At 38.3% G+C, this 25,481-nt stretch overlaps 1 protein-coding gene across 1 annotated transcript in view; it reads right to left on the bottom strand.

The window, feature by feature from the left end:
- The window catches only part of arhgef12b (Rho guanine nucleotide exchange factor (GEF) 12b), a 47,584-nt gene that overhangs the window by 2,543 nt on the left and 19,560 nt on the right, over positions 1–25,481 (bottom strand). Inside the window, exons 4-36 of the mRNA XM_074672692.1 lie at positions 25,003–25,052; positions 24,681–24,738; positions 24,066–24,274; positions 21,003–21,080; positions 20,677–20,790; positions 18,863–18,973; positions 18,231–18,356; positions 15,828–15,926; positions 14,653–14,763; positions 14,456–14,554; positions 14,329–14,371; positions 14,040–14,145; positions 13,794–13,931; positions 13,651–13,683; positions 11,869–11,983; positions 11,611–11,716; positions 11,289–11,522; positions 10,857–10,992; positions 9,188–9,357; positions 8,950–9,096; positions 8,498–8,583; positions 6,200–6,325; positions 5,837–5,951; positions 5,640–5,740; positions 5,477–5,554; positions 5,317–5,392; positions 5,038–5,205; positions 2,413–2,500; positions 2,245–2,325; positions 2,078–2,172; positions 1,689–1,994; positions 1,386–1,601; positions 1,028–1,230 (exon numbers count right to left, since the gene is read on the bottom strand). Coding sequence (XP_074528793.1) covers positions 1,028–1,230; positions 1,386–1,601; positions 1,689–1,994; positions 2,078–2,172; positions 2,245–2,325; positions 2,413–2,500; positions 5,038–5,205; positions 5,317–5,392; positions 5,477–5,554; positions 5,640–5,740; positions 5,837–5,951; positions 6,200–6,325; positions 8,498–8,583; positions 8,950–9,096; positions 9,188–9,357; positions 10,857–10,992; positions 11,289–11,522; positions 11,611–11,716; positions 11,869–11,983; positions 13,651–13,683; positions 13,794–13,931; positions 14,040–14,145; positions 14,329–14,371; positions 14,456–14,554; positions 14,653–14,763; positions 15,828–15,926; positions 18,231–18,356; positions 18,863–18,973; positions 20,677–20,790; positions 21,003–21,080; positions 24,066–24,274; positions 24,681–24,738; positions 25,003–25,052 — 4,022 coding nt within the window. The remainder of the gene's footprint in view (positions 1–1,027; positions 1,231–1,385; positions 1,602–1,688; positions 1,995–2,077; positions 2,173–2,244; positions 2,326–2,412; positions 2,501–5,037; positions 5,206–5,316; positions 5,393–5,476; positions 5,555–5,639; positions 5,741–5,836; positions 5,952–6,199; positions 6,326–8,497; positions 8,584–8,949; positions 9,097–9,187; positions 9,358–10,856; positions 10,993–11,288; positions 11,523–11,610; positions 11,717–11,868; positions 11,984–13,650; positions 13,684–13,793; positions 13,932–14,039; positions 14,146–14,328; positions 14,372–14,455; positions 14,555–14,652; positions 14,764–15,827; positions 15,927–18,230; positions 18,357–18,862; positions 18,974–20,676; positions 20,791–21,002; positions 21,081–24,065; positions 24,275–24,680; positions 24,739–25,002; positions 25,053–25,481) is intronic.

Genomic DNA, 25,481 nt, shown 5'->3' with positions numbered 1-25,481 from the left:
TATCTATCTATCCATCCATCCATCCATCCATCCATCCATCCATCCATCCATCCATCCATCCATCCATCCATCCATCTATCTATCTATCTATCTATCTATCTATCTATCTATCTATCTATCTATCTATCTATCTATCTATCTATCTATCTATCTATCTATCCATCTATCCATTCATCCATCCACCTATCATCTATCTATCTATCTATCTATCTATCTATCTATCTATCTATCTATCTATCTATCTATCAATCTATCAATCTATCTATCTATCTATCTATCTATCTATCTATCTATCTATCTATCTATATAGCTCTGAATACTAAGTGATTGAGAATAGCACATGTAGACATGTAGACAAGAGAAACTGAAACTTAAGCACTAGTCTCTTGACCCAAGTATTTATCAATACTAATCCAAACATTATCATCAATAAATGTTAATGTATATTTATGTATAAATGCATGAATTGAAGAGCTGCAGATCAAGAGGCAAAGAGCCACATGTGGCCCAAGAGCCGCAGGTTGGCCACCCCTGTATTAGCCCGACACTGATTATGATGGAAAAGATCAGAGTTAAAAAAACACATCAGAGTACACAAGATGAGTTCAAAGTTATGAAATTGAGCAGAAAAAGTAGAGAATGGTTCAAAAGAAATTTCAGAAAGCAGGACAAAATATTCGGGGCTTAAAATGCTGTTCCCAGGTCAAAATAGTCTAAATCCAGATCCTTATCCTGCTGTAAAATAACATCCTGACATATTTTCTCCACATCGCCCCCTAGTGGAGAACATGTTCCTTGGTCAGAAGCAGAGTTTGGTGATGTTTACGCAGCACGTAACACTGCAGGAAACTGACCACTGATCATCTGGGATCAAGAGACACCTGAGGGACAGGTGAGCTTTAAGTTCATCAGACTGTGATGATGGAACAAGGAGGTTTGAGAAAACTTAGAGAATAATTTTTATAGAAATCATTTAAAGAAGAAGTTAACTAAGAGCGGTGTTTCTGACTTTCTGTGTGGTCAGTACCTTCAGATACTGCAGGTCGGCCTGCAGGAGGCGCAGGTGAGTCATGAGCTGCCTGCTGAGGTTGGGGCCGCTGACGCCTCCTGTCTGCGAGGAAGAGGAGAGCAGTTTGCTCATGTCGATCCCCACATCTACTCCCACTCCTCCATCCTCATCTGTGCCGCTCTCCTCAGAGGCCCCGCAGAGATCCAGAACCACAAATCCACCTGGTGTGAGAGGAAACAGGTGGTGGAGTCGGTTTTTAAGGTTTGAGAGGAAACAGGTGGAGGAGTCGGTTTTTAAGGTTTATGAGGAACAGTATGAAACTCTGATCTACAGCTGTCTTTAAAAGAACAACAAGGAAGTTTTTCCATTTCCTCACCGTTGCGTTCAGACGTCTCAGGCGTCCCTGGGACTCCTGATGCGTCTTTCTGTGAACCAGCAGAAGCTCGCCTCTCATCACACGACGCAGACGGGCCTTCAGGGCTCCCGGGTACGGACCCAGTCAGCTGACTCTCATGCTGCCTGCTCTCCTCTGTCTCCTCTCCTGCATCTCTGCTCATCATGTGGTTAAACAGAGCCTGCTTCAGCATCGCCACTAGGAAAGAAAAACACCCTGGTAAGTTTAAAAACACTTCACACGTTTTGCATTTTGAGTGAAACGACCCTTTAATGTGTCACCCACACGTCCTGAGAGCTTCTTCCCCCTTAGAGGGGGGAACTTCAAACGTGCTGCACTCCTGGTTTTCAGCTTGTTCGTGCTCCTTCTGCAGGAACGGTAGACCGTCCTCCAGCTGCCCGTCCAGAAACGCCTCCAGCTCTGCTTCATCGATTTCTTCATCAGCCTCCTCTTCCTCCTGTCTGTCCGCTGAGACCAGCTCCTCTTCCTCATCCTCTGACTTCATGCCATCAAACGGGTTGGTGCTCAGCGGAGGTTGGAGCTCCGGGGTTGAGGGGTCGTCTTTTTCTGGGACGCACTGAGACGCAAGATCTGAAAACGTTTTGATGAAATATGTAATCCTGAATAAATCAACCAACGTAAAAGTTTCTAACTCTCAACCGGAGCCACGCTACCTGAGGAGTTCATGTTTCCATCCGATGCTCCTCCCAGGTCTTTGCTCGCTTTGGGTAAACCATGTTTGATGATCTCAATCGCATCTCGCTCGGCGCTGAAACAAACAAACTCTCATCAGAAACTAAAGATAAAACACAGAGTCAGGTTAAGTTAAGTCTGCACTCACGCCGTCTGAGCAGGAGGTTTGTCCCGGCTGTGAGGTTTCCCCTTCATGGCCTCGGCACACTGCGTGATCAGACACTGCCACCTGGATGAAGACAGGTGAGAGGCTGAATCATGACAGATGCTGATGGAAACAGACGAAGAGAAACGATGATAACGGTTTTTAACCTACGTCCTCTGTTCAGACACCGTCTGCGCCATCAGCTCGTAGATCTGAGCTCCGTTTTCAGACATGGACAGCACGAAGAAAGACCTGTTGTCTGAAGAGGACAAAGTGTAGACTGAGTGAGTGACACATCCATGCATTCCTCATAAAGAGACCAGGAATGGGCACTTTTGATACAGTACCAATGTTTGCTACCTGGCAATTGGTATCGACACTCAACGGTATCAATTTACGGTACTTTTGTGTTTGTTAATGAGGCAATAAATATCAATTTGTTAAACAATAAAATCTATTTTTTTTCATTCAATATATATATATTTCTCAATATACAAATTTGTAATGAGGCGTTCATGTCCAGCGTGGAAAATTGTCCACTCTTCCACCCCCTCAAAGTCTCAAGGCAGTGTTTAGGTACCAAAACATGGTACCCTTTGATTTTAAGTGAATCAGTACTCAATACAACAGACAGAATTCAGTACCCATCCCTAAAAGACACTGATGAATAACAAAAAAAACAACAAACAAAAAAAATTGATAAAACCATATATAAAGACTCTCTGAAGCCTGTGTATAAATACAGTGTCAGTGCTCTAGGGACGCTTTATTAATGTTTATTAAATGGTGTAATGACAACTTCTTTGACCTAAATGTTCAAAAGACCAAAGAACTGGTCACCGACGTTAAAAGACTGGTTCTTGGGTCTTCACCTGAACATGGTATCATTCATGGAGAAGATGTACAAAGTATTGACTCCTACAAATATCTTGGGATTGTGTTTCATTCTGATCTTCAGTTTGTTCAGGGGTGAACTTAACATTAAGGCAAACAGGCAATTTCAAGGGCTCCCCCAAACATCTCATTAAAATTGATGAAAAAAGTTTTCTTCCCATTGAAACAATTATAATGGTTTAAGTCTTACTTCGCCCACTTGAAAAAACATCAAAAAGCTTAATCTGTCGTAATCGTTTGAGCTGTTCCCAAATGGACTTTTCCATGTTTCTGCAAATGTGCAGTATATGCAGCATTGATTTACATGGCTATTTATTTTAATTGTAGCCTGTAGATGAAAGAAAGAAAGAAAGAAAGAAAGAAAGAAAGAAAGAATGAAAGAAAGAAAGAAAGAAAGAAAGAAAGAAAGAAAGAAAGAAAGAAAGAAAGAAAGAAAGAAAGAAAGAAACAAAAAAAGAAAGAAACAAAAAAAGAAAGAAAGAAAGGGGAATGACACAAATAAGGAAAGAATGAAAAAGGGGAAAAGAGTTAAGGAAGAAAGGGGGAAGACACAAATGAGGAAAGAAGGAAAAAGGGGAAAAGAGTCAAGAAAGAAAAAAAAGAAAGAAAGAAAGAAAGAAAGAAAGAAAGAAAGAAAGAAAGAAAGAAAGAAAGAAAGAAAGAAAGAAAGAAAGAAAGAAATATATAAGAGAGAGAAAAGAAAGAAAGAAAGAGGGAAAGAAAGAAAGAAAGAGGGGACGAAAGAAAGAAAGAAAGAAAGAAAGAAAGAAAGAAAGAAAGAAAGAAAGAAAGAAAGAAAGAAAGAAAGAAAGAAAGAGGGGACGAAAGGAAGAAAGAAAGAAAGAAAGAAAGACAGAAAGAAAGAAAGAAAGAAAGAAAGAAAGAAAGAAAGAAAGAAAGATAGAAAGAAAGAGGGGACGAAAGGAAGAAAGAAAGAAAGAAAGAAAGAAAGAAAGAAAGAAAGAAAGAAAGAAAGAAAGACAGAAAGAAAGAAAGAAAGAAAGAAAGAAAGAAAGAAAGAAAGAAAGAAAGAAAGAAAAACAGAAAGAAAGAAAAACAGAAAGAAAGAAAGAAAGAAAGAAAGAAAGAAAGAAAGAAAGAAAGAAAGAAAGAAAGAAAGAAAGAAGGAAAGAAAGAAAACTCGTTTAAAAATCATTTTTAAGCGGATTTAAAGACTTTTTGCTACTCAGGAAGTAAGACAATTTTCTCAAATTCACACAGTTTTAGTTGATGACAGACATTAATATTCAAAATATATATTATTTCTTTTTTTTATTAATATTTTACCTGACAGGGGGGACATACAAGCATGGCTACATCACTTGTAACTTTACTAGTAACTGAAGCTTCCAGGTAACTGTGACAGATTTCAAAATCAGGAAGAAAAGGCCTAAATAACATTCTTAGTATTTCAAAAACTGAACCTTAAACGTTGGTTTCTGAGGGCATCTTATCCTTTTTTTAATCATTATTTCATCGAAAGTCCTCACATTTTCTTTCAATTTGTAGCTTAACTGATTGTTCGCTAAGAACAGAAACAGTCTGAACCAGATCGTCAGAGTCTGTTTCAAGATCATTTGAGTCCAGCTGAGGGACTTAAGCTCCCTTTGTAAGAAAAGTGTGGTCCAGAAAACCAGAGGAATAATAAACCAGCCTGACTATATTCTCTCCTCTGACTTTTCTATTGTGCCCACTGGGTGGCGCTGTCACACACTCCAAAGGAAAACAAACAGATTTCCAAACTCATTTATCCTTCAGTCATCAGGCTGCTTAATGCTGAGTGGGAAACTAAAACTGATTCGTGCTTTTAAGCTCATGAAATGTCTTACTTAATGCATCCTTCGTAAGATATATAAGACCAATAAAGTCGTGTGAATCTGAATCTGAGTTTGCCGTCCTCACCCGTCGCCACAGGACGAACCAGCACGGTGTTGAGCTTGATGACGGGGCTGAAGATGTGTTTGGTGTCGACAGCGCTGGTCGGGTTTTTGCCGTGAAATTTGAGGACCAGACGCTCGTCCTGTTTCTGCAGCAAGACCAGAATGTCCTCCAGGAGCAGCGTGTAGAGCTCTGAGGGAGGAAGAGGCGATGTATAAACGTATAGGAAAGCAAACTTTAACACTTTAAATGTCCTTAAACACTGAGAAGAAAAAAGTTAGTTTGGTATTTCGGGGAAATTACCAATGGTCTTGTCTTTATTGACTTTCCAGGACAGCAGCCCCTCGTGAACCATCACCCTCTTGGTCAGGTCCAGATTCTGCAAGATAAGACCCAACTTTTGTTAACTTATTGATCTTAAACGATGTTCAAAGTTAAAGTCTGCTCAGAGGAGATTTCTCACCCTCAGCTCCAGGATCATGGGGTTTTCACTCGGTTTGAGTGAAGCGATGTCTAACCGTCTCTGATAGTCCACCAGCCTCTGCTCAGAGGAATAAGACAGATTAAAGAGGAAACACGCTGCTGTTAGAGTTAGGATCTTAAAAAATCTCTCTTTCACTCTGTACCTGTTTGTTTTCAGCCTCTTTAACGGCCTGGTTCACGTCGTTCAGGATCTTTTTGCAGCACTCTGCAGCTTTTCGCACCTTTTCCCTCTCCTCTCTGTCCTCTGCAGGGGAAAAAATAAACCAATCATTCGAGTTTTCATTTATTTATCTACAAACACGATGAGCAGAAAGCAGTGCAGCCTGTTGGGCTAACCTACCTGTGTATTTGGCGATGTTGTCCAGGAGGAGAGGGTACTTGGTGACTCTCTGCATCTCCACAGGGATGATGTCTTTGAGCTGCAGCCTGCGGCACAGACGGTTACTCTCCGCTTCCTGAGAGAAGAAATAAAGACAAATATTAAAGTTCATCATTAAATAAGACATAAAAAGCATAAAAATGTTAATTATTATGATATAATCTGGGATTTCTGTCTTTTGTTTTCATTTGTAAAGAAGACAAAGGCTGAAATTTACAACATGTTTTGCTACAAACCAAACCGAGCACTTCCTCTGCTCTCCTTAGCTGTTCGTCTTTTTTAATCTGTTCGTTTAATGACAGAAAGGTCAAAGTGGCTCCTGACCTGCATGAACAAAGCAAACTTCTGGTCTTTCTTCTTTCTGCTCTTGATGAACTCCAGAGCGTACGGCTGGTTGCTGCAGAAAGCTCCCACAGCTTTCTTAATCTTCTCCTCTTCCTCGCCGCTAAACTGAAATCAACAGACACACACAAAGTTCGTTTACATTTCAGGGTCTGAAATCTGTTTCAGCCAAAGAAATCTCACTACCTACCAAAAAATAAAAGTTGTAACACTAATGGCTGAGTTTGATTAGTCTAAATTGCAGGACAATGTTTATAAACAACAACCTGATAAAAAAAATCCATCTGCTAAAGGGTCGAGCTAATTTCCTCGCTACTTGCTGCACTGCAAAAACTGAAATCTTATCAAGTGTTTTTGTCCTATTTTCAGTAGAAAACCTCTTTCTAGACTTGATATGAGCCCTATTCACTTGAATAGTCCAGATTAATCTCTTGTTTCAAGTTATTTAGAGACAAAAATGAGACCTGAATTGCTTGTATAAGGTACAAAAAACAAATCTGCCAATAGAACAAGAGGAAAGTTGTTGTATTAAGACAATATTCTAGTTTATTTTAGCGAATTTTTCTTGTAGCAAGATCGTTAGTTTACATCTCAGGTTGATCATGTGAGTCAGGAAACTACAACATATATGTAGATCAATTTAATTTTTACTGTGAATTGAAATGTGCAGTTTGTTTTTTTTCCAGTAGGTGGCAGTGTAATGGCAGCTGAGCACCATTATTTATTTGTATTGTATCAATAAACATTAAATTAATTAAATTAATGATTTAAACACCTTTTTAATGGGGGTTAACAGTTTGTATATTAAAATGGTAAAGACTGCTATTCATTGTTCGGCGACCATACTTGACTTTCAGATATTGTTATTGTCATTGTTATCTTTTTACTTACTGTTTACCTTTTCTCTTTTTATGTTTCTGGCACTGGTAGGGTGTCAGTAAAGTCGGGAGGTAGTGCGTGGCCTGAAAAGTTTGGGAACTGCTGCTTTAGACCCTAATTGCTTATTGACTTGTCGTACTGTACTTCATTTGTCTACTGTGATTTTTTCTAAATTAACTGCTGTTGTGATTTTGTCTTATTAATTTATTATGTCCTTTGATATTAAGTGGTTTCCTCTATGTTATTGTGGGTGGGGGTGGGAGTCAGGGGAGTCTAATATACTATATTGTACTGTACTATAAAAACTAGTGCTGTCAGGCGATTAAAAAAATTAATCTAATTAATTACAGGATTTGTAATTAATTAATCTAATTAATCACATTTTAATCTCATATCTGCTTAAGGTCCCAAAATAAAGAATTTGAATTCCAGGACATTAAAATTACATTAAAAGACACTAAAAAAATATATTTAAAAATAGGGTGGGAATATATACAACACAATTTTAGGTACCCTGAGGCATAAGGAACACATGAAAAAAGTGTTATGGTTCTATCTTTACAAAATCTACGCATTCCTGCACCTAAGATAAGCTGATTTAATTTTTAGGACAGTTTTTGCTTTTACTCAATGTTGAATCGGTTTTCACTGCAATATGAACTTCTATACTTCTATGAGGTCAGGAGAACCAGGGCTAAAGACTAAAAACTGTGAGGAACTATGTACAAAACACTTAATTCAAGTCTTGGATCAAAGAAAAGTGAAGTATTCTCAGTTTAACATGCTCTAAACATACAAACTGTTGCTGATTGGTGCAGAGCAGCCCCAAGCTGAAACATGACACCAGGAAGATGGAAGCAAATTTTCAAAGAATTCTTTAGATTTAAATACAGGATATATATTGATCATTCAGAGCTTGTTTAATGCAGTAAAGAGTGTAGAATTATCTGTTTTTTACAGAATTGAGCTAAAGTAAACGGTTGATTTTCTGCAGATTTTCAAAAAGGACGTGCGAATAAACGCGATGTGGAAGGCAGTCACAAATCACTCTCGCTTCCCTCCCTCCGGTTTTTTCACGTGTGATACATTCAGGGACCGTCGGAAATGTGAAATCTGACGAGAACACCTCTTTTTCCATGTAGGACAAACGGTTTGTAAATGCCAGACATGTAAAAATAAGTGCGTCTTTGAACGCCCTGTGGGTTTGGGATTCAGATTAATCTGCGTTCATTTTTATAACGCGTTAATATGCGGTGTATTTAATTAATCTAATTAATGCGTTAAAATGACAGCCCTAATAAAAACATAAATAAACCTTGTTCAAAATACTAATATTGATGAGGCTTTTTTGCCAGAAATAAGAAAAATAAAACATGCTTAGTTTGGAGAACTGGTTCTTACCCACGCCAGGAGATCATCAGCAATCTGACCGATCACCGACGTCTCGCTCCTCTTCCTGATCGACGTCATCTGCTCTAATATAGAAACTTAGGAGGAGGGAGAAAAATAAATATAACATCTTAGAGCAGCTTGTAGTTTGATCTATAAAGTTTTTCAGCACTTGCAGACAAACTCAGGCCCTGTGTTCATTAAATCTTTGCAGTTTAACGTTGTCAGCAATCACTGATCTACTGTATTTACAACTCAAAAATCATGATATTATTTCAGAAGATCATCCCGCTGAACAAAATATTCAAACATCAGAAACTCTTGTTCCCTGTAAGAGTTTATTTTTCAGATAAAATCCAAAAACTCACAGCAGCTTTTTTTTTTTAACTGGACTCTGTGCCTGTAACAGACTGGTTTTGATGGATTTCTTTGTATTATCTCTGCTGAGCTGTCAGTGTCGTTACCGTGCATCTGGATGATTTCCTCCAGGTTGATGAAGACGAGTTTGAGATCCTCTGGAGAGAGGACGCCGTCTCTGCTCAGCCTCTGATAGAAAATGGAGTCCATCACCTTCAGCGTCCGCAGGTGAGCGCGCTCAGTGTAGAACAGCTCTGAGGGAGGAAATGTGAGGAGGTGTGAGCACGCTCTGAGCTGTGTGTTATTATTATTCATCACTCTGTGGTTTGTTTGTAAAAAACTCACCGTTAATGACTTCCTGTCGTTTGATCTCTTGTGGTTTTAAACTGGCCAGGACTCCTCTGCTGACCAGACTCTGCCAGTTCAGAGGATCCTCCTCTCCTCCCTCCACCTCTCCTCCCAGGTCGTCCTCGCTCTGGATGTCGGCTGCTCCCACCGCGCACTGCACCTCCATCCTACAGACACAGACAGAGTAAAGTCATAGTCTCCTCCAGTTTGACAGAACGTGAAGGAGTCGAGAAGTGAGGATGAAATCTGAACCCCTACACTTAAAATACAACGTCGACTTTGACAAAAAATACTAAGTGAACCCAACTCACTTTTAGCATTCATTTTAAACAAGTAATAGTAACTAGAGTACGTAACAGGAAGTTAAAAAAGTTGGGAAACTAAGTTTTTCTGAGTTGGGTCAACATAGAAAAATAATCAGTTCACACATGTTCGAATAAGCCCTGATCTACTTGGCGCTTTATTCATTTCTGGAACATTTGTGGGCAAGTCCACATACACTTCAAAAAAATTAAGTTCCAGCTTACACAAAAAAATAGTTCAAGTTTTTTCAAATTATTGTTTTAAGCTGGACTAACAAAATATAAACAAATGTCACATATGCTTAGTTTGATTCATTTAAAAAAAATCACCTTGTATATATCCAACTATAAATAGTCAAACTAACCTTAAGTTTCAACAATTTTCACTGAAATATTCCCTGTAACCAAACTTTAAAAAAGAACTTCTATTTTATATTTTGAGAGAGTGGTTTTAACAAAGCAGTTTTTTTTTCTGTGACTGTGTTTGTAACCGTGAGTGAGGAGGGGACGCAGTGGATATATGACTCTGCTGTACTTCAAGATGTGCAGCAGTGGCACAGGCTGTTAGTGCTACACATGGCACAGAATGTTTGCTCAACATGGCATACACAGGCTGTCTATGCTAAACTTGTCACGAGCCGGCTGTCTGTGCTACTCCTGATATGAACAAGCTGTCTATGCTCCACATGGTATAGACTAGCTGTCTGTGCTTCACGTGGTATGGACTGGCTGTCTATGTTCCACATGGCACAGACCAGCTGTCTGTGCTTAAAATCTAGTTATAATTTAAAGTAAATTGCAAGAAATATCCTTTTACACATCTCAAAATTGGCCAAAACAGCACAGTCCAGATCAAATATTCATTAATTAATTTATAAATCATTAGGCACAGAATTTAATAGAGTAAGTTAATACTTACAAGGCTCCGTGCCATGGAGCACAGACCACCAGTCAGTGCTGTGGCGCCCCCTGATGGACAATGCTGTACAGCAGGGTCTCATATCTACTGCCTCCCCTCCTCACTCACGGTTACAAAAGTTATAAATTAGAGCTGATTTGTGATGAATGAATGATTTCACTGCTTTAGATTTAGGCTATATTATTTAGTGTAAAATGATACACACATTTAAGTGAGTAGAGTGTTTCCTTTTTAGAGTGCCAAACAAGAAAATTGAGTTATCATGAAGCATGACCTAAGTTGTGTTAACTTGAAAAAAGTGTGTAAGAAAGGTGGTACTCAAACTAATCTAGTTGTATTAACTTTTTATATTTAAGTCAGCATAACGTCATTTTTCAAGGTAACGAGTTTCCATCAGTTTTTTGAGTAAGATCAACGTATCATGTTTTTCAGTGTGTGTGTTTACCTGTAGGCCTCCTGCTCCTCCTCCTGTAACTGCTCCAGGTTAGAGGGGCTGAAGTCAAACTGAGTGCTGACAGGACTGGAGACGCCGTCCTGGTGGTCTCCAGACGGCAGACCCTGGATGCAGAACGGGGAAACATCTGTGGAGAGGAAAATATAAAGTTTATTCACGGATTAGCGGAACATGTACAGATTTTTTTTTCGAGCATTACTGAATGTTAAAAGCTGAAACACTGACTCTAACTGTCCTTTATGTATAATGAACTCCTTCATAGTGGTATTAAAGGGTTAAAGGTTGTGGTTACCAATATTGAGTTTGCAAACCAAATTAGAGCTTAAACGTTCACAAAATCTCCTTTTATACAACTTTCTTATAGGATTAACTTCTGCCGCCCCTGAATCCTCAGCTGTGGAGATGTAAAGAGTTATTTCTCACTGGAGTCTGAGTCGTGTCCGCTGGTATCTGGGGTCAGAGCAGTGGGAGAGCTGTGGATGGGGGAGGCGGTGGAAGGCAGAGATAAAACGCTGGTGTCTGAACTCTCGCTGGGCTGATTTCCGCGAGTGCGTCCAGAGTTTGAGGCAGGGGAGTCGGACTGCTCGGGGATCCCCAGGACGGGCTGAGGGAGCTGCTTTGGTGATCGCTGCTTGTTCATCTCCACGGCTTTACCCACTGAGAGTGGAGGGAAACACAAAACCATCAACCCTGAACAATCTGGAGTTTTTTACAGGAACCCTTTAAGATGAACTCCTCTCCTCACCTGAAGTTGAATCCACTCGGCTCAGACGTCGCGGCGGGCCGAGGATGTTGGGAAATCGAGGCTTCTTCACCTTCTCCTCACCCTCCTTCTCAGGCTTGATGCTCTTCTGCTTGTTCAAAACAACATGTCAGTCTCTGAAACTTTTACTTTAAGGGCAGCTCTAGGTGATAATTTAACATGAACGCAGCGTGCAGTCATTTATAAACCTTGAACATCTCAGACAGAAACATACAAAAAGAAATAAACTCAGGGTCAGACCTTAATCTTGGGCAGGAAATTGATGCGAGCTCTTTTATGCTCCAGGCCACGCGGCTCCTTCACCTTCACCCCGAGGTGCTTCATATAGGTGAGGATCACGTACTGCATCGTTTGGCTGCAACAGGATGAGACACACATTCAGTGAGAAGGATAATAAGAGTATTTACCACAAAATTCAGATGTTTTTTTTGTATATTTTTGTACAGATATGAGTACTGAACAGGAGCAGGATGTAACTTTAGAGACTGGGTCCATTAACGCTGCTTTACAGGATGCCTGTACCGCCGCACAGTTAGTTTGCGCACCCCTTAAGGTTTTATTTTTTATTATTATTATTTAGTTTTATTTAACTTTCATTTTACCAGGAGTAATCTCATTGAGATGCAAAATCTCTTTCACAAGGGAGTCCTGGCCAAGACAGCAGCACGAGAAAGTTTCATGAATCAGCAGCGTTGGCTCATCAGATGATCCTTGATCCAGGTTTTAAAATATTACAAGCTAACATGTTTGTCCAGTTTACAACCAGGAGCCATTTAGCCTCAGCTCACCTGGATTTAAGTCATTTCTGAGCCAAAAAATCTACTTTAAAAGTAAGTAAAAGTCTTAAGAAAAAAGAAGTTTGTTGAATTCATAAAATTGTACATGTGATGTCTTAGTTTTTTATTATGAATACATTTGCAAGATTTTTTTTTTAAACTTAATTAATTTAAACTTAATTCTGAAATATGCAAAATATTATAAAAATTCAAAATTTTAAAAAATTATAAAACTTTTTGAAATTTTAAAAATCTGCAAAAAATTGAAATTATTTCAAACTCCAAAATATGCAAAATTTCATTAAAAAAATAAACATTTCAAAAATCTGCAAAAAAATCATAAATTTCAAATTCCAAAATATGCAAAATTTTATAAAAATTAAAAAAAAAAGTTCAAACATTTTTGTAATCTAAAAAATCTGCAAAAATAAAAATAGCAAAGTCAAAAATTTGCAAGAATTTTAAACATCAAAAATCTGCAAAAATGTAAAAAAAAAATTGAAATGTTAAAAATTGAAAAAACTGTCAATAATTTGATTTTGTTATATGAATTTGCTTAAATTTCAGAAAAAAATGCAGGATACCCCAATTTGATATCATATATATTGACAATGATGCTTAACTCTCCTTTTTTGATATCTGCTTTATATCAAGCATCTATATTAATCCAGCACCTTTTCAGTTAAATGAATCCATCCACACAGAATCAAAATCTGTATTTTCTTCCAGATGAGTCTTTTTGTAGATGTAGTTATCTTCCCAGGGCTGTAAAACTTGAGGTTAGCCACAGGTGCATGGAAAGTTGGTGGGCTGTTGATGTTGTAGGAGGTGAAGTAGAGCGGTGGCAGGCATTAACGCATGATTTTATTTAGTGTCAGTGTCTTTAATCATCAATACCCTCTGTAAGAAAAAAAATATTGTTCAATAATATTTTTTAAAGCTCTAAGGAGCCACTGCAAAGAGGTCAAAGAGCTGCAGGTTGAAAACCCTTGGATAAGAGAAACAAAAAGCTAACCTTCAGTAAAGCGCTGTAATAAAACAGCTGCAGAGGATGTTTATCTTTGAGGATGCTTAGCACTTGTAAACCGTGTTAATGGACACAGATGCTCAATTTTCCTTGATGTCAGAGCAAATATCTGACACATAGTATAAGCTTTCGTTGCATTTGTGAATCAAAACCTGTTTTCCAAATGCACTCATCGCTCTAATCAGTTCAACAGAAAGTAAAACCGTCCTCCAGCCTTACCACTTCTCCTCCTCTGCGGGCTGTGACGTCAACCTGCAAGCAGAGCTCCTGGTTAGCAGAGACACAGTCGAACAAAGAGGACAGGAACTGAGAACACTCGTGTGTGTGTCTGTGTGTGTGTTGTTGTGCAGCAGGGGACTCACAGGATATCCTCGATCTTTGAGAGGATATGTTCAGCACAGGAGCACTCCTTCTCCAAGGCCTGCTGGTTTTCTCCTCGCTCTGAGTCCAGCTTGGACAGCTCGTCCTCAGCCAGAGTCAGACCCATGCTGCGCTTCTGTCTGCACACACAAACACATAAACTTAGTGAAAATAGAGTCCTTTTCCTAATCTACAGCAGATCTCTATCAGGGAAAGATAAGCTGATTAAAAACGAGTATAACTGTTACCTGAAGTCCTCCAGGTTCCTGTGCAGGTCCGGTAAGAGTGCCTCCTGTAGCGTCTGGGTGTACTGTTTGCAGACTTCCTCAGGTATTAACTCCAGCCTTCGCTTCTCTGTGCAGAGACACACAAACAACCCCAGATTGTCTAATCCCAACTCTTAACTCTCACAAGTTAAAAATAACTTTCTGAGAACGGCAGATCTTCTTCAATATATCAAAGCAGCTGAGTCCAAAGGGCAGCGTGTGAAGAGTTATAATCACTGAAAACATTTTTAAAAGTCTTTTGATCCTTTACCCAATTCTGTTGCTACAGCCTCTGGTACTGGTACTTTAAGATTCTGGAGAAAAACAAAAAGAAAATGAGTTTTTACTTTGATAGTTTCTTAAAAAAGAAAAAGAAAAACTCAAACAAACAAACTCACTGCAGTTCGATCCATGAAAAGTGAGTGAAACTCAATGAAGCAACGTCGGCTCTCCTTCGAACTGGTTTGTTTGTGCATTTCAGCGAAGAGATAACAGAGCTGAAAGAGAAAAGACATTTACTGTCATAAAAATGAAATAAAAACAAAAGATATAATAAAAAGAGATGTATGAAATGTGTGTGTTCACATTTATTTACCAAAGGCACAGGGTCAAACTGTGACACAACATGATGGAGGAAGACGGCGAGGTGAGCCGGCCGAGACTTTAGCGAGTCTAAACTCTGAAAGGAGCTGCACTGTCCGTTAATCTGTGAGAGGAAGAGGTAAAATCATCACAGTGTGTTCACTTTTATTCTCACTGAAAGACTTCTTGAAAGGAAGAAATTTTCTTCAAGTCAACTTTTAGTGAAATTTGTGGGTCTTTGTCTTTCCTCCCATCCCACAAAACGTGATATTTAATGACAAAACCTGTTCTTAGTAGAGCTGGTGAATGTAAAATCCTGACCTAAAACGAGCTGTTTGGATTTCGGGGATTTGCTGACGTCAGCGATTCCCTTTTTTGACCAATCAGGAGCAAGTCTGACCTGATTGGCCCACCGGAGCAGATACCCCCAAACCTGCAGCCATCACTGCTCTGTTTTTAGCTGTAAACAGCCACATATTTCCATGCTCAAGCTTCCCATCTCAGAAGAAGACAAGACTAAGTGTCTAGAGTTCATTTATCAAGGAAATGTGCCAGCTACACTCAGTAAAACTGTGCATGTGTGTGCTAGCCACTTTATGGCCAACTGCTTTTCCAACTTTGGACAGTCCAACAGAGGGCTAGCCAATAGACTGGTCCTGAATCCAGGCGCATTACCAACCATCCTCCAACAAACCTGGGACCCTGGAAATGTGAGTATTTTAAATGCTGTGTGCTGTGGAGCAGATGGAAGAGCTTTTCCTCAGTGCCCCCCTGTCTCTGTGTTAGCTTCAGGATGCTAACTTCAGCTGCAGTTAGCCTGTTGTTTTAGCCTGTAATGTTACGGTAAAGGAGCTTCTCTGTTTTCTAAACATTGTGCACTCGGAGCTCGTGGCGCCGCTCTCAGTGACGCTGAAGAGGGGGGCGGTATCAGCGGTGGCTCATTTACATATGAAGGCCACGCCCACTAAATCAGAGCATTCTGAACAGAGGGGCTATGAGAGCCTGGAAACAAAGCTGCTGTGCTTGATTTATTGGCTTTTTGGACCAAAACATGTTACAACCATTTCATGAAGACATCAATGATCCATACTAAACTGCAGAAAAGGAGCAGAATATGGGACTTTTAAATTGTGGATTACGCTCAGGCAGATATCTATAAAGGAGACTCCTCATGGCCCCTTAAAGTACCTGCTCTTGTGGACAGTCGAAGTAGTCATCTTCCGCTCCGATGATCTGAGGATTGAGGAGGTAGGGAGGGCTGCTCACACCGCACAGGGCACTGGAATCCTGGGTAATATATTATCATAGTTATAAACATGAACAAAGAGAAACTCTTAGACTGGCCAAAAAAAGAACGTTCACAAAGAGATATTCTCAGCTCTGCAAACAGGCAGAGTCTGGACAAACAACCTTTATTAGCACATTTCCTAATTTATCATGTTTTTACTTTCCCACACACAGAAGAGGAGGAAATAAAAACACTAAAGGAGGAGCACAAAGTATGTGTGTGTTGACATGCAGCCATTTCTGAACTTGTGATCATCAAACCCCAGAAAAGAAATGTTTCCAAGTTATTGTAACAACCTTTTTAGGCTAAAACAGAAAGATGAATAACTTTAATCTAAAAATAATTTTTGAGTGAATGTGTTACTCATGGGATCTCGCTTTGTATTTTACAGTTAAAACTGTACACATCAACCCACTGAGCAAGGAGACAATCAAAGGACGTCCTGTTTTAGTCTCCTGAAGGTGCAGACTGACGGAAAGCTGTTTGAGCAAAAGATTGAAATCAGTGATATGCTTTTGAGAAACACTTAAAGACATTACTCTTTAAAGAGGCTTTTAACGTACAATAGTGCGTTTTTTGTTTCTTTGTTTGTTTGTTTTTTAAAAAGCAAAAGCAAAACAAAAAATAAAACTTTTTAACTTTTCTTGTAGCTAAGAGATTTCTTAGAAATGAAAAGTGTGTTATAAATACATTTTTTTATTTATTATTATTATTATAAAAAAAACATTTCAGGCTTCCCATTGGCTTTTGAAAATATAACAACCAATCAGGGTTTTCTATAATCATTTCATTGTTTTATTGATCTATTAACACTCTTAACATTGTCCTTTTAATACCTGCCGTCCTGTTCTCTAGTCCCAACCCCTTTTTGCCTTTTAGTTTATTTTATTTTACTTAATTTAATCTAATTTAATTTAATTTAATTTAAATTTATTTTATTTAATTTTATTTTATTTAATCTAATTTATTTTTATTTTATTTGGTTTTATTTTATTTTATTTTATTTTTATTTTATTTTTCCCGTTGATTAATGTTTTCAGCTTTTATCTTGGCCCTCAGGCTCTCATTTTATATCCCATGGTTCTTGTATTGCCTGGGTTCATCTGGGTCGAAGCTTGTGTTTGTTTTTATGTTCCGGCTGTTAAAGCACTTTGTAAACTTCTGTTTTAAAAAGTGCTAAAGGAATAAAGTTATTATTATCATTATTATGATTATTATAATTATTATTTGTTTACAGTCCCTCCTACTTCATTTGCATTTGGTCTACTGGTATGACTAATGACTCTTTTGACTTTACTTGTGGTACCAGTAGACTACAAACAGTTTACTAGAACACTTAGTAAGACATTTGAGTTAACTAGTGGAACTGGTAAACCAAAATTGTCTTTAACTAGTGAAGGTTTTGGCGCACTAGTGCACAAGTTGCCCTTAACCAGTAAAGTAAATATTAGTATATTAGTCTATTAGTAGATATTTTTGTATAGTCTAATTAGAAAAATAAAAAATAAAACAACCTTGGCTCCTGACAGGTCTCAGGCCAGCATCCCACCACGTTTCTGCTGATGCCACTGTGGCTGTTTTAGTCATTCTTATTGTTTTTATCCAGCTTCTAGTTTCTGTGTATATCTGTAGTCCAGTTTCTGAAGGTGTCAGACTGTTGCTGTTCATTTTCTTGTAGCTTCATTTGATTTTCTCAGCAGCAGATGGTAACTAAATACAAACAAAGGTGTTTCCACTTCAAAGCTGGTGCTGCAGGAAAATTAACCAGTACAGGCTAACACATCACCGTTTGAGAAAGGAAACAGGAAACGGAAACAAACAAAATATATACAAAAACCAATGTTTAAAATCAGACGTCCAAAGACTCAAAGGATGTCCTTAAAATGTCAGTTTTCTCAGTGGGGAAAGACGTCATCTACAGTAACAGTCTGCACCTTCAGGAGACCAAAGATAGATGTCCAAAAATGATGTATCCTACTGCATGTTTCACATTCTATCACTTTGATTTCTACGTTATCATTTCATATTGCATTGTTTCATATTGTACAGGTATTTTAAACAAAATGTGTTATTTTTTGTTTTATCTCAGCACATCTCGCTCTGTGAAGTCGTATCAAATGAGTCAGATATTACATCGTTTCGTAAAATGTAGAAACATGTATAAAAAAAGAAGTCCCCCTATAAAAAATACATAAAATGATGATGTATTATGTCTTAAGCACGAGATGATCTTTGGGTAATTAATCATAATAAAGAGGAGTTGAATAATCTTAAGTCTTTGCGTGTGTCAGAGTGTATCCTACTGGATCCGGGGTCTCCTCTGTGTCAGGTGACGAGCAGAAGCTGAGTCCGTCTCTGCGGCCGATGTCCGGGCTCTGGCAGGGCGTCTCTCTTTTACCAGGACTCTCTGGGAGGGGGCTGCTGTGTAGCTAAAACACACAAACAAAAAACCCACACATTACTACACACACTGAACAACACGACACTTAAGCGAAATTGATTGTTTAGTCTGGTGCTGAATCCTGGGAAATCCCCAGAGACGGCGAAGAAGGAGCATTTCATCCCTATTTATAGCAGCTGTGATAAAACTGATTGTTTTCACACAGTCTGTGCCAGCGGGGTTTTCAGACTGACTTCCTGTTGTGTTTAAGGCTTTTTACCACCTTTCAAATACACTGTTCACGGCATTTCTTGATCAGCAGGAAAACGTGGATTTTTACCCAAAGTTTGTTGAATTTTCTTCTTTTTTTTCAAAACATCAAATCAGCTCTAAGTTTGAAAATATCCTCGTTCAACTGCTCAGTTTTTCAGCTCTGTTTGATAAATGACTTGAAGCTGCTGCCATCAAACCACAACAACACCCTCCACAGGAGCAGGGTGCTTCTGGGTAACGTGGTTCACCACACCGCCCGCCACAGTCTGTCATTATACCCACTGAGTTATTGTTGGTCAGGAGCCCGTTGTTACTGCAGTCCCCCGAAGAAGACAGAGTCTGCTCCCTCAGAGGAGGCCCGCTGTCCCCCTCCTCAGACCCTGTGGCTCCGTCCTACAACACACACACACACACACACACACACAAACATGGGAGCTTTGATCAGTTACATCACACACACATGCTGTAGAGTAAAGAGGCTGCAGTGAGCTAAGGTGTTTAAGAAAAGCTGAAGTCATTAATTTGTTAACAACAATAATTATAGTAAGAATAATGACTATTATAATTATAATTTTTATAATTATTATTATTATTATTATTATAATAATAATAATAATTATTATTATTTAATCTTTTTAATTGTAAAAATTATAACAATAATTCAATTTCAATTTATTATATTTCTGTCTTTAAAAATAAAAGTTTACATACAAGTCAGTAATTTGTAAATAAAAATAATAATAATAGAAATAATAATAATAATTAAAATTATTGTTATTATTAATATTATTATTTATAATAATATTATTATTAAATCTTTTTAATTATATAAATATTAATAAAAAATTTATTTCTATCTCTTATATTTCTGTCTTTAAAAATAAAAGTTTACATACAAGTCAGTAATTTGTAAATAATAATAATAATAATAAATATTATAATTTTTAAAATCATCATTATTATTGTTATTATTTTCATTAATAATCATATTAATATTATTTAATCTTTTTAAATATAAAAATAATAATAACAAATTTATTTCTATCTCTTATATTTCTGTCTTTAAAAATAAAAGTTTACATACAAGTCAGTTATTTGTAAATAATAATAATAATAATAATAATAATAATAATAATAATAATAAAAATGATAATAATATTGTTTTCAATAATATTAATATTATTTAATCATTTTAATAATAAAAATAATAAATAATTTATGTCTATTATATTTCTGTCTTAAAAATAAACGTTTACATAGTGCTTTGACGGATGAAACAAAGCAGATATTTGGGTGGACAACATTAATATTTAACAGAGACAGAGTGTTATCTAGAATAATTTTACAGTACAAGTCAAAGGATTAAGAGGATAAGGGCACATTAAGCAGAATGGGTGATTAAAGAGAACGATTTTCAACAGAAAGATTTAAAAATGAGGGGTAGTATAAAAAAAGCTTAAAAGAAGACGGAGACAACATCACATCAGTAGAAAATAAAAGAGGTCAAAAGGATAAGGAAAAAATGAAATAAAGATAGAGATAAAAATGAATAAAATAAATAAAATAAATAAACTGATTAAAACCTAGTAAAGGACTGTAAAATAATCACATCAAATCAAAATGATAAAAACATGATAAAAAACAATCTGCTCTTTGTTGAAATCCTCCTCAAAAACAAAAAGTGAAAAATTAGAAAGAGGAACTGTACTTCTTGGTCTTCCAAAAACCAAAGCTGTTGTGCTCAGTAGAGCTTGAACTGTCATAGAGGATAAAATGCAGCGTGCTTCACAGGAGCTACTCGTCCTCAAAGCTGTCGTCTCTTCACCAACAGGATGTGAGAAACTTTAGTCTTATCACTACATAATGCAAATAATTCCATTTCTACGCACTGTGCCTTTAAATCCTGTTCCTGGATTCAGTGTGGAGGGAAAAAAAAGTCAAGAAGTGACTTCAAGGATAGTTTATTATAAAACAGATAAATTTAAGCTGCTGTTCTCTGGTGAAGGTCACAACATCCAGCCTGATTTTATCGGTTATGTTTTCTTTGTTGTGTTAAATAAGGTATAAACGCAGCATGTTTTAAGACTGACACCCACCTGTGTCACCGCTCTGCTCAGCTGCTCCTGCAGCAGAGAAATGTGCTTCTTGACCTCCTGGATCTCCTTCAGTAGTTTGGGCCGAGGGCTCCTGCTGTACTCCTCCTCCTTCGCCTGTGACACAATTCCAAAAAAAGCCAAAGAAACAGACTTTAGCTACACATGAATGACTTTATTTAAATCATCTGATGGTGTTTTAACACCACTACAGTCTGAAAAAACTATGATATAAGGCATGTCTGTGATAATATGTGTACATTTCTTCTAGTTTCTTTCAGAATGACCCTAAAGAAATACACTGAAGACATGTCTTCACACACACACACCTGTAAGTCCTGCTGCTCCTTGGTTAACATCTTCTGCAGGCTGTCGGCCTTCTGGCTGTGCGTGGTTTTGTTCTCAGCCTAAAAGAAAACATAAAGAAGAAGCAGCTGCACTGAGAAACACATCATTACATCGTTGTTTGTGTCACTCTGTGTGATTACGAGGAGCTTCAGGTCATCTCACAGGGAAAAGAGAAGTGATACAGTCAGATATGACATTGAAAAAGGAACTTGAGCTTAAATTAAAACAGACAAAGGCTGATTTCACAACATTTTTCATCTGACTGTTGGTTTTTCATGGTGCTTCGATGATACACCAGACTGTACCAGGGTCCAGTTTGCTGCTCAGAGCTACAGGAAGGACAAGTTGTTGACACAGTGGAGCAGTTTTGGTAAAGACCGTCTGTAATGGACTGAAACGTCTGGGCTTATTAAAAATAATGAGCAGCATGGGTTTACCCGCACAGATAAGCTGCTGATATCATGGATCCTCCAGTTAAAAATAACACTGTTTCTGAGAAGTGAAGTTTCAGTTCACAGCTGGACAGATTCTGCAGAAAGTACATGATATCAGGTCTGATGGTAGAGAATCATAAAAACGTTTTCTGCTGAACGTACGAGTTACTCAGCTAGTATTCGACCCACAGACTTGAAAAAACAAAACATTATAATAGTAAGATAAACTATTGTTCAGGAGTTAACACTCCATTTTATAGGTCAACAAATAACCCCATTTTTATTGATTTCTTATCATGTTATCTTTTAAAATAAATCAGGATTGTCAAATTTAAAGTTATAGTCTGTTTTCTGTAACACTTGCAGCAACCGTTGGCCTTTTAATGTCTTGGTCTCTTAAGTTTCATTGCTGAAGTTTCACAACATAATCAGACATGAAAAGAAGTTGTGTTGTCATTCATCACTTGTACACTGCTATAACTGCCTCAAACAAAGTGAAGATGCAACAATTCAGGGTCTTAGAGCCACAACAAGAAAAGCTCTGGGACTAAAGGTCTAAAAAGACATCGATCCCATGTTATGTCAATCACATTTGTAAAATCACGCCGAAACTTTCGTCTGTCACTATTTTTTTGGAACATTACATCTTCACATTTTCTGACGTAGAATAGAAAAGAAAATACTTGATTTATCCCGAGGGGAAATTCAGGAGGAGTCACAGCAGCAATCAAGAAAACAAAAGTAAGAAAGTGTATAGAAAGTGCAAAAAGGTCCATAAGAAAATAGATGCTGACAGCTTGTCCATCATTGTCCAGTTCAGCCAGTCTCCACCTCCACAGGGTCCAGGACTGAGCTTCTTCAGCAGTCTGTTCAGTCTGTGGGGCCATTTGCACAACAACGATTTTAGGCTGAAACGTAAAAGTTTTGTTGCCTCGCGTTTACATGGAAACGGCATTTTAGCCGACCTAAAACGCAAACTATTGAAAACGGCCTCCAGAGTGGGATCTTTCTGAAACGCTGCCAACACCATTGCCGTGTAAACAGTAAGCAGTGGAAACGCTGACTTCACACACTCTTGGCATGAGCGCATACAACAGAACAACAGAACTGTTGATGCGATCATCGCGAACTACCGTGTTGTGCCTGTGCTGCTCAATCTGCTCAATCTGCTGCCTGTCTTTCAACAAAATGTGCATCTGTTGCTCCACTTTTTAACTTAGTATTCCCAAATACACCAGATGATCGGCTCAACTCTACTTCGATGGAGATCTCCCAAAAGCGGCTTCTGGACAAGGCAGTTATAGTGCCAACTATAGGCCTGGCATGCTTACTACAGCATTTTCAGTCCCTCGGCGTTTCCGTGTAAAAGCAGATTTTTTCACCGCGTTTCAGTGTTTTCAGATGAATCGTTGTTGTGAAAACGGGGCTTCTGTCTCCTGGATCCTGTCTGCTAACAGCAGGTGAAGCTCTTCCAATGTGGTGTTGGTGTCTGCTGTCAGCTCTGTTAGCCATGTCTGTGAATAGCATGATGCTACTCTGCCCTCTGGTATTCCCTCTGTTGCTGGGTTAGCACAGCTAGCTCGTCCATCTTATTGGAGATAGATCTTACGTTTCCAGTAAGTCCATGTCGTCACTTCTTAGCTCACACCTGAGAACCAGCACGTCATCCTCACCTCCTTCTCCTCACCTTGTGGGGAAACACCAGGCCTTGCACCGGTTAGCATTGACATGCTACAGGCTGCTTACAGCTGATTTCACATGTAAACAATGCAGCCATGGTTACATGTAGGATCTCCAGACAAACACAGGAGAAAAAATAGTAAAAATATCACTGAAGACACAACTAGCTAGGATGACAAAAAAGAGACGAAAAAATTACAAGAAACAGACAAGGAAGACAGAGCTGCTGCAACAGGGCGGCACCTAACAACATATTTTGACATATTTTCTCTTTACATTTTGGGTGATGTGATTCAGAGTGCAATGTGTCTGTTTGTGCTGTTTTTTTTTTCAGATTAGGGATCCAGAAAACGCATCCAAAAAAACAGACCAAGTGTGCCAAGACCTTAAGAAGAAAATATTTTGAGCCACTGAGTAAATTTTAAAACTTAAAACTGCAGTAAAAAGTAAGAAAATTTGTGTTTGATGGTTTATTTCTTTGTTGTAACGATGCAAGGTAATGCAGATTAAGCGGTTTGGCGTTGGCAGAGAAGATTTGGCAACTTTATAAAGAGCACAGTCCACATTCTTGGCTCTGCTGCTCATCCCACAAATGTTTTAAGTGTTGAGCAATAAAAGAAAAATAGAATAATGCTTGAAAAAATGAATTGTTTTGATAAGAAGACTTTTTAATCTTCTATTTTTGTTGTAAAAACGTACTTTTTATTACTTTTTGTTCTATAATCTAAGAAATTTTCTATCTGGACCTCTCCCTTGTGCTCATCATTTAATTTAATGCCTTCCATGTTTTTATTTTTTTATTGTAATACCTCTAGAGAGCTCTTTCTGAGTTTGAAATCCTAAATTAAAAAAATCTTCCCTTACTTTAAGTTAGTGAAAAACTTTTCCCACGCTCTAACGAACAGAAACATCTCTCCCGTTCTTCCTCACCCCCTCAGAGAGAGCAGAGCTGATTGGCTCCTGGGGGCAGCAGGCCGGGCTGCGTTTCCCTCCACCTGGCAGAGCAGGTGAGTGCGGCGCTGAGAGCGATGTGCTGACCACCGCCCCTTCCTCCCTCTCCCCTTCCTCATCCTCCTCCAGGGGGATCTGAGGGAGCCCCGGAGGCCTCCCCAGCACCGTCAGAGCTACATACGACCCCGCTGCAGGAGAGAGGAGAGAGGAGTCATGGGAAAGGAATGAAGGGAGGGCGAAGAGAGAAAAACGCTGACCATACAAAAACATCCCAAACCACCATGAAGATCTGATCATGAAAACCAGCTGACAGAGCCCCATCAGGAAAATATTTCACCACATTAAAGGAGAGAGAGGAGCAGAATACAGTCAGAGTGAAGGTTTGTTATGAACCGTATGTTTTGAAGTGTGGAAACCTGGAAATCCCCTTTTTTCAGTTTCTCAAAATAAATCTGGATTTTTATTTTTCATAAGAAACAAAACATTTCAGAGCAACAGCTCAAAACTCAGTTTTGTTTGACTAACAGGTGTCTCAGCCCATCATAACAAAGCCTTATGGGGATTTTTGGGAACAAAAGAAACAGACATACTTACATTTTATGAGCTTTACAACCTCAATGTGGTTTGAGTGTGTGACCAAGGTCCCGTTGACCTGTTAAAGAAAAAAACTGTGAGTCACTTTTCAAAATTCAACCAATCTGACATCAGCTTCCATAAAACGAACATTTTTCTATTTTACTGATTCAGACGAGTAAGCTCTATTTATGATAACATTGATCTGATTTTGATAAAAAGTGGAATAAGACACGTCTAGAAATAAAATATTAGACACTGATAGAAAACAAGGCAGGGTTGAGTGATCTCATCCTGAAAATAAAGAGAAAAAAAAAGAAAAGAAAATTAAGTACAGACTTACCTTAATGATCCTATCTCCTGTCTGAACACCAGCTCGCATTGCAGCTCCATCTGAGACACAAACCAGAGAAGAGGGTCGAAACATCAAGATCTTGTTGAGGCTTTTCTTTATGACAACTACAGTGAAAACATCTATGCTTCATGAGGACATTTTAACCACTAATCTTTAAAGTTTAAATTCATAATAATGAAGTTTAGGAGTTCGTATAATGAGGCGTGAGTGTGTGTGTGTGTTTGTACTTGTCTTGCTATCTTCATAAGGACCATTCCAAAAATAGTCATGTAGCGAGGACGTCTGTGTGTTATGAGGACATGTGGTCCACTGCTGACTTTGAAAAGTTATTTTTCCATGGTAACCTGTACATTATGGTCATGGTCAAGAGTTTGTGTTATTGTGTGTGTAACTGTGTGTGTTTTCCTAGACTTGTCTGGTTGTCTTACAAGGACCGTCCACAGTTTTGTAACATCACACACAGAGAC

This window comes from Halichoeres trimaculatus, unplaced genomic scaffold (assembly GCF_033239565.1).
Source record: "Halichoeres trimaculatus isolate MK-OKI-2021-1 unplaced genomic scaffold, fHalTri1.1 fHalTri1_scaffold_6, whole genome shotgun sequence".
Lineage (NCBI taxonomy): Eukaryota > Metazoa > Chordata > Actinopteri > Labriformes > Labridae > Halichoeres > Halichoeres trimaculatus.
This window is presented reverse-complemented; position numbering and strand designations above follow the sequence as displayed.